Here is a 9,510-nt window from a genome sequence, read left to right as displayed (position 1 = left end):
TTTTCTTTTCAAAATACATACGAAGTATTATGTTAAAAATTTTCTTTACAATACAATCCAAATTAATAATGCCCACCCCTTTGTAAGTTTAGTTTTTTTTTTTTTTTTTTTTGGTGGGTTGGTGAATGCGGGGAAATTTTGGATTTTTGAAACTAATAATATCAACATTTTTTTTAAGGCAAAACTAGTTATATCAACATAATAATACATTTAAATACTTTGTTTACCATTGTGTGATTGTAGTAGAAATTACTACATATATTTTGAAAAGAAAATATTTAAACACATGTTGACAATTCAAAAAAAAAAAAAAAAAAGGCCTAACAAAGGGGTGGGGCATTATTAATTTGGATTGTAAAGGAAATTGTTAACAATTATATGTATTTAGAAAAGAAAAACAGAAAATTAATAAAAAAATAAAATAATAATTAATTTATATGCGGAATATTCCTCAAAATACTTTTAGGTTACCGGCGTACTATTTTGCACATATAGTACAAGAGGTGGTACCACTAATAGCAAATAGTTGAGTTTGTATTATTTTGCACATATAGTACAAAAGGTGGTACTGCTAATAGCAAATAGTTGAGTTTGTATTATTTTGCACACACCGTTGATAGTTGATATTATTTTAAGCCAATTTTCCTATCTTTAATTATCAATAATATTTTTTTTTTGAGGACCAATAATAATATATCATAACAATTGAAAACTGTAATGTATTTATTAAGACGATTACAAGTACTCATAATATATTATTTTTTATACATAAGTCACAAACATTAGTCAAAATATGTGAAGTGAGTAGTGTAAAAAGTGCTAATAGAGCACTTATTAAATTACAGAGTACAAAGGAGTATGCATATCTTTGTACTGCCTCTATTTTTTTTTTAGTTGTATCATTTTGCATATTGCAAATTCTACACAATTTTTAGAGACGAGAGAGAATTAAAAAAATATGGGCCGATTTGATAGAAGAGAGATAGAGAAAGTTTATTAACTAAAAAGGAAAGTGATATAACTAATTTAAAACTTTTATTTTAGAAAAGGGATGTAACTAAAAAGAAATGGAAAAAAGTATGTAGATTTTGTCTTGTGAATTAATTAACACTATCCATCAAGTCAACACATGAGTATAAATTCACCCTTTTTTGAGTCACAAGTGTAACTCAAAGTAAGAATGTTCGCCAAGACATTATCTAAACTTATCTTCCATCAAGTCACGACTCTTTGATTAATTGATTAAAGCATCATGGCTATTACCAGTTTCAGTCCTACTCCCACATATGAAGTCTTCACCCCTACTATCCACGAGATCACGATGAAACTAAACTGACCAGGAATTCCAAAAGCCAATGTATCATATAGCAAACTTATAAACACGTATGCTTTTTCTTAATTAACTGGCACTTATACAGACTTACAGAATCATTACACAAAATTTCGACAACTGAGGTTAGCATTTTAATTCCATCACCCCCTTGTATGTTACATAAGCTTTAAGTTGAAAGGTAGTGCTGGAGCATGGCAGCACCAGCAATCTGTCTATAATACAGATTTAACAAGTGCTTCAAAAGCAAAAGCTTGCCGGAATCAAAACACCCATTTCGCACTAATCACCTAAAGCCAGAGGGTGCTGCCGCAGCTTGTCCAGGTCCTCCTCTCCTCATCGCCCTTGATTGTGCAAGTATCTCATCATAATTCTGACCCATGGAAAGTTTCCGTCAGTATCAAAGATGGATAGAACCCAATACCCAAAGGGGAAATAAAAATCAAGTTTGTCATAATAAGAGAAGCTCACCCTTTTCTCAAACGCAGAATCCCTCGAATCAATCATCTTGTCTGCAATGCCATAATCAATGGCTTCCTGTGCCTGTAAGTACTTGGGGCGCTGAATATCTTTCTCGATCTCTTCTTTTGGTTTGCCAATACCTTTGGCTAAGAGTTCAACATAGTACTCCGTATTTGCATCCAGTTCTTTTGCCTACAAAGATCATCAGGGTTACTTAGCTTAAGCACACACAAATAAGTACAGCTGGGTGCTTGTTCCTTATCATCCTTATGTTTAAGGGGCAATCGATATAACACTTAGCCATAAACCCCAATCTTTTGGAATTAGATTAACATATGATAGTGTTGTTGATATTACATTTTGGAACTGCAAGCATAATAAAGGATCATGATGAAAGGATTAGGTGTACCTTGATCCACATATCTATCACAGCTCCACTAGATCTGTTGACTTTTGGCAGATACAATTTTGCTGCATTTTCAGATTGGAGAGCATTTAGAAACCAGGATTGGATAAATTTCTTCTAGTTGTAATGCAAATTGAACTATAAGAAGGTGCATCTTATTTTTAAGATTTGGTGATGTGAGGGGGAAGAACAGAAGTGTAAGGTTTAACCTTAAAACCAAGACAAAGCATTACAAATTCAACAACATTTATATTCTTCTACTCACTAAACATTTATATTCTTCATCCACCATGTATGCGTGTCCAAATGTACATTTTGCATGTCCCCTTTACCCCCACCCCCCACCCCCCCCCCCCAAACAACCCAAAACCAAATACGAATGAGAAGGGATGTAAATTTTGCATGTCCCCTATACCCCCCAAACATATACGAATGAGAAGGGACATGTGGACATTAAAAATAAGTTCCTCAGTCTAGATGAGTTCACTCAACAATCCAAAATGGCAATTCTCGAGTCTCAAGATTCAATTAAGTAAAAGCAAATATGTGGTCACTATTGCAAGCAACACTCTAGTAAAAGCATTGTCATTGCTATTCATATTTTTTAAGTGGCAACAGGAATCCATATTCCATAGAAATAACATCCAGTTTATAAAAGTGTTCTCAGATAATTGAATCTGATTCGTTTCAGATTCGAAGTTTTCCAACTATTTACTAGTATTTCTCATAGAGAGAGATGCATAAAGTAAAGAGGCATTTGTCAGCGATGCAGCAAATATAAGCAAGAACACATTGAAATTGATATGTAATAAGGACAGGCAAAGAAGTAGTGCAATACTTGATGAATTTGGCTGCAGAGCACGGTAACCCTTTGTTCCAAGTGATAAAAGCATAGCTGCTTGGCCATATGCCATGCCACAGTTCACTGTGTAGACATCTGATTTGCAATACTACATGAAAGTTGATAAAACACAAGTCAAGGACTAATGGATTGGGCTCACACAAGATGCACAAAAAATAATAAATAAACAATTTTGCTTACACCCATGGTATCAGCTATTGCATATGCCTCTGTCTCTGAACCAACAGTTTCCATCTTCTCATTCTGAAAATACAAAAAGCATGTCAAGACATGACTTGGGGCTGCATTTCAACCCAACAAACAATTATATCCTTCAAGTGTATTGGACGTAAGTCCTTCCCACTCACAGCCCTCCCCCACGTCTTGAGCATGAAAATATGAATGGAAAACTAATTAGCAGTGGTACTTTCCCTTCATGTTCATGTGAATCATTTCGGAAATTCCAGCATAGAATTACATTAGGTTCCATGCACAAACACACAAGCTTACCGTGCTGTAAGTAGTAAGTACAATATTTCTGGCAAGAGTACTTATTTAGGATTTTAAATTACAGGATTCACCGCAGAAATAGCATATCTTTTCACTCACTTGTGTTCCAGATGAGTTGATGTATAAATATATAGGCTTTGAGGGGTTGTCATAGTCCAACCACATAAACTGAGCAACAATCAGCTCAGTAACTGCAGGCACAATCTGAGCAAAAAGAGCAGAACAATTGACAACGATTAGAACCAAAGACTAAAGTATAATGGAAATGCTGTACTTCTATATAAGCTCTAAGAGTAACAAGGTCTTACTGGCATGCCAAGATACACAATCCTAGCATCCAAAAGCAAGGAAGGAAGATCAGGTGGGGCAGTTCTTGGTCTTCCATATCCTCTAGCACCACCACGATACATGCTAATGCTCATACTGTATTTTGATGGACCCCTATCGTCCATGCCTCTAGTACTCCACATCCCACCATTGTCTAGATAGTTGCTCGCAGAAGAAATGCTTTGCTGCAAGAATTTATTACAAACATGAGACCTAGCTGTTAAATTGAAACACAACGTTAAAGCAATAATTATAGCCAATCATGTACCTCTGTTACTTTTTCTGACTGCCGGCGAACTGGATTATCCTCTGTCATGAACATGTCCATTTGTGAAGGACTGAGGCCATAAAGATACTGAGGGACATTTTTGAAGTTATCCATCACTATAAATGAAGATATGCATAAAGAATTGTCAGAATTGAATATTATAGAGAATATACTCAGAAATATAATAAATCCTATTGATTTTAATTTGATGATCAATAAAGGACAAAGTTGTGCGCTATCATTTTTTTTTCCTGTCTCCTGCATTTTCTTTGACCTGTCTGCATTGACGCATTGTAGAGGTGGGAGCAAGATGATTCCATTACTGAATAGGCCCAATAAGCACTGTACTTAGCAAAACTTGTTCACATCTACTTAAATGAGCCTTATATGTTCTCCAATGTATTTATATAGTAGTCCAGTGATCCTCAAAAGAGAAGTGTGGCTCTTTGCCCCTCTCCTCAGTCCCTCCCCGAAAAAGAAAAACCATTCTCTAATATCTTGAATATTGTTTAGAATCACGAAAAAGGAAAAGAGAAGATGACATGTCTAGACAAATTTATCCACTGACATATTGAAATAGGATTTTTGTGTTTCTAATTTAAAAAGTAAAACTTTGGTAGCAATAATATGTGAACACATACTAATATGATAAAAGCAAATTAGGTAACTATACTGTAAACTTTCAGACGACAACCTTTAAAGAGGATAGAACTCTTTCAAATATTTAAATTCTAAACACTATTCATTAGATAACATGTCCCTTTTGCATTTACATCTGAGGATAATCCAACAGTATTATGGCAGAGAACTCCATCTCTTCTAATGAACTTTAATCCTTGACCCCTTCATTGGCTAGCAAACTACTTCCTCCGTTTCTTTTTAGTTGATACGTTTCTTTAGTCACATTTTCCAATGCACAAATTCAACCGTTAATATCTTTAATTATCGATAAACACAAATTATAAAAGGTTGATATTTTGAAAATATATACCGTGACGAATTTAACAAGACCCCACATGACTATATTTTTCATTATGTATAAATCACAAACCATGCTCAAAGGGAAGCATGTGAATAGTGCTAAAGTCAAAAACGTGTCAACTAATAAAAAACGGAGGTAGTATATGCAATTAAGAAACTGACTTATCAACTGCGAAATGGGGGTATGAAAGAAATGTTGCCCACATAGTGATAACATCCATGAAACAGCAATCTTGATTATCATCAATTCATAATCAAGAAATGTTATTGCAATTTCTCTTATAAGCAAATGAGAAACTGAAACCACTAAAAAAGTTGATACCTTAGCTTACAATAGAATTCGTAACCAAACTCAGCTGGTCATAATATCAAGTCTTCTTTAGCTCTCTATCACTTTTCCATGAAATGCCTACTTTTGTTAAGAGTAAAGTTCCCTTAAATTGAAACACATCTATTTCTCACATAATTAGTGATAAAATATCATCTTATGATGTTCAATTTCACACATATTTACCATTTCCTTCTATTTAAAATCCTATCTCATATAAACCAAAATCACATAATAAATTATCAATTAAATTGTAACACAGTCTAGCATGTAGCTTAGACTCATTGTCACCGTCCCGATATCAGCAAGAGCACGCCACACGATTCGAGTGTCGAAATCGAAACATTCGGACTGTAACACTAACACCCAACCCCATAAGTTCTAAAATACAACACCAAAATTTCCATCTTCTAGAAAGCTTCAAATACATAAATCAGCAAAATTAAACCAAAACCCCTAAACTAATTGATAAAAATATAATCTTCAATCAACAACAAATTAGTTAAAATAATCTTCTATAAGAAAATATAAAAAGCAGGATTTGAAAATTAGCCAAATAAATAGATGAAAAGTAGAAACTTACAGCCTTCTTTAAGATTATCTTGCCTAAATTGCTTAGGAATATGATCAAATGAAGATTTCTGGGCACAAGGTGATTTGAACAACCTACGATTAAGCGTGGGTTTTGATTGAATTGAAAAGGAGAAAAGGGTTGAAGAAGAAAAGGGTTTAGTACCCAGAAGAAAAGAAGATTGAGAGAGGCCATTTGAGAGAATACCCATTTCACGATTTTCAGAAGAGACTGGAATATGAGTGGAGATAGGAGAGAGAAAAGTGGTCGCCATTGAAGCTAAGTTTGGAAGCTCTAAACTGATTGCTTGGAAAATTTGGAGTGATATACATAGATGGGGATGTTCAATTTTGGGTTGTGGCTCTGCTGTGTTCAATTTTTTGAGCTAAGACTTGGTTTCTCAAGGCCCATGGATTGCTTTCTTCATATGTCGGCTTGATTAACCAAATCTCGTTTTTAAGAACTGAGAAGTGTCAAGTTTAGTTGTTTACTAGATAACTTATGAGTCATGTTCGTTTTTTAAAATTAAAAGTAATTGATGAATGGAAGTCTCTTGAAAAATATAACTAAATCATCAAGCTTCTGAGAAACTCACCTTGTGATTTGAAGCTCACTAAATACATATGAGGCTAGGTACCTTCCTTTTCTATTCTTAAGCAATGATTTGTGTAGCTGGGCTGGCTAACCTGTAATAGGTGTTGATTTAATAAGGTCATTCTCTACCAAAAAAATGAATTGCATATTAAATTGAGTTATTACATGTATTGCAAAATGAAAATTTGTAGGATTGATGACTATCCTAGCACAATGAGTGTGAGCTAATGTCCATCACATTTTAGAGCGTCCACTTATTATAATGGGCCAACATTTACCCTAACACCCTAGATGGACTCAAACTTAAATGCCTTATACTTGATGGGCTAATGTAAAATAACCTTTAGACCATTTGCATCCTTAACATTTGGTCAAATGTAAAATACGAAATACTACGGAGTATATTTCTCATCCTTCCCCTTCTTCTACCTCATTCGAGCCATTTCTCACTAGGGGTATGTTTGTTTCTCCTTCTCAAGTGATGGGGTTCGATCCTCATCATTCTCTCCTTCCTATAATAGCCGAGTAACCTCTATAATACTAACTGAATAACCCATATAATACTGACTAAATAATCCCTATAACACTGATTGAGTAACCCCTATAATACTAACGAAGTAACTCCTATAATGACAGTCCACACACATATAAAAGTTGGTGATGAAAAATAATATGATTTTATAAATTTAGATAAAATCATATAAATTAAGACAATTTCAAAATATATTAGTTCAAATAATATGATTCCAGACAAAATTAGATGAACCAGATAGAGCCTATATTTTCACAATCTTAACCCATGATCACCACTTTCTTTCACCTTTTGGTTACATATTCCACCTCATATACTCTCCTAAATAATTATTAATTTATCAATATTCACCTCTTAAATAAAAACAAACAAACAAATTGCATCGATAATACAATGCATTTATTTGCATTTATTTTCTTAAGCTGTACTTCCTCTGCTTTTCATACTTGTAACAATTTTGTTTTTATGTTTGTCAATACTCAATACGAAACTTTAACCGTTTATATATTTATAATTATGCATTTGTAAATATTACAAAGTATAATAATTATATATTAATAAAGTAGACATTAAGATGATTCTATATAATCACATATGTACCTCTGTATCCTTGAGTACAAAAATAATCACATATGACTATGTTTTTCTTTTAAAAGTATAAATCATGACATATAAATGACATTAAGTATATATGTGTACATCGTACATTATTGAAATTTTATTTGAAAGTAAAAAAAAATGAAAGCTGAGAAAATTTAAAATCATGTACACTGGCATCCTACCTACCAAGGTGTTTCGGGGTTTTCTGATGTCCTGCGGGAGAGTTACAATTTCGAGACTGGAACCGGACGCCTGTACCTGCAAAACAAACGGATGCTCCGGATGATTGGAGATCCGCCTCCAACGGTCAAGTTAGTACTTGATTAAAGAGTAATTAATGCGGAAATGTAATTTAGTCTCTCTAGGTGAGAGTGTTAAATGTGCGTAATCCCCCTTAATGAGGATTAATGGGCATATTTATATTCCTTGGGATGCGTGCCAATACTAGGTTTAGGTTAAACCTAAGGCTGACTGAGCTTCCCAAAGATTGGGCCTTGTTGGCTGATTTATCCTTTTGGCATGAATGGACACGTGTCGTGTCGCAATTGGTCCACGGAGGACGAATATATGGTTGACACGTGGCAGGCTCCTATTGGCCCATGTGGCGGACACATGGCGGTACCTGACTGGTCCACTTGTCAGATGGTGATTGGTGGATAAAAATCCCCTAATCATTTGTCCCTCACAGGTGGCACGTGACTGGTCACGTGTGACCTGTGACAGGTGTCACACCGTAACAGGCGACGGCCTGCTACAGGTGTCACTCGGTGAAAGGCTGAGAGGTTCTCCCGCCCAAATTTTGAATTTGGGAGTGACCCTTCGCCTTCTCATTTTCGCCTATATAAGGGTGTGTTGACTTCAGTCATTTTCACACTTGAGAACTTTTGAAGAGAGCATTCGGACCCCTGAACTTGCTCTGACATTCCGGACTCTTTCTGCCTACCGCTTGCTCTGACAAGCCGGCTGCTCAGAATTTTTCAGAACTTCGTCAATTTCACTCGTTCAGGTAACCGTCGGTTCTCTCACTCTTTTAACTTTTCTTTATTATTTTTTTTTTGAAATGGCACCACGGAAGCACACGACACGACCTAGGTTAGTGATCAGCAGGTCACCGGGGACGGCTGAATCTAGGACTAGGAGTGCCGCCTGCCCTTTTCCGAACCAATCTTTGCCCTTTATACAAAGTCCGACTGTCTCTGTGTCTATGCATAACATAATGGCCAGAAAAAAAAGAACTGCTAGGATCACAAACTCAGACGGCTCCTCCTACCAGGTGCCGATTAGTGAGACATCTGACCAGGCGCCAGATGCTGAAGTAAACTAAGGCGGCTTGACCGCCGACAGCTCTGAGGGAGGGGTCAAGGTGGTCCCTTCCCATTTTACAGTTGACATGTCTAACTTTTCTCCCGCTCCTATCGAAGGAGAGGAGGCGGGCCCCTCTGGGAGAGGAGAGGAGTCGTCCTCTTCGGATTCGTCAGAGGACGAGTCCGACTCTTGTTCTTCTGGTCATACTTCTCTAGACACAGAAGAGAAAAACAACCGCCTACAAGAGGCGAGGCTTTCTCACGCAGTTGAGAAGGGGGACAATTGGGCGGAGCCGTCTGGCTCTTACAGAGAGCAAAATACCCCTTACTACTGCACTGTCCCCAAAGGCCGGATCAAGGCCATGCAAGAGAAAGTGGGGAGCTTTATTGCAAACCACACAATGGGCCCCGGCTTTTTAGTTTTTGTGCCGGATCCAGAAGACACAGTCGTCTGGC

The 9,510-nt window shown here is 36.1% G+C and overlaps 1 protein-coding gene across 1 annotated transcript; it reads right to left on the bottom strand.

Moving 5' to 3' along the window:
• Positions 1–1,322: 1,322 nt before the first annotated feature.
• Positions 1,323–6,425, bottom strand: LOC110692173 (ATP-dependent Clp protease proteolytic subunit-related protein 1, chloroplastic-like). Its single transcript, XM_021869172.1, has 9 exons — positions 6,037–6,425; positions 4,145–4,260; positions 3,858–4,061; positions 3,649–3,753; positions 3,241–3,303; positions 3,037–3,148; positions 2,202–2,263; positions 1,802–1,984; positions 1,323–1,703 (listed from the first exon to the last, which is right to left on the bottom strand). The coding sequence occupies exons 1-9, from the start codon at positions 6,296–6,298 to the stop codon at positions 1,617–1,619; spliced, it is 1,194 nt and encodes a 397-aa protein (XP_021724864.1). The 5' UTR covers positions 6,299–6,425; the 3' UTR covers positions 1,323–1,616.
• Positions 6,426–9,510: the final 3,085 nt, after the last annotated feature.

This window comes from Chenopodium quinoa, unplaced genomic scaffold (assembly GCF_001683475.1).
Source record: "Chenopodium quinoa cultivar QQ74 unplaced genomic scaffold, ASM168347v1, whole genome shotgun sequence".
Taxonomy (NCBI): Eukaryota; Viridiplantae; Streptophyta; class Magnoliopsida; order Caryophyllales; family Amaranthaceae; genus Chenopodium; species Chenopodium quinoa.
The sequence above is the reverse complement of the archived record's forward strand: the minus strand, read 5'-3'. Positions and strand labels throughout refer to the sequence as shown.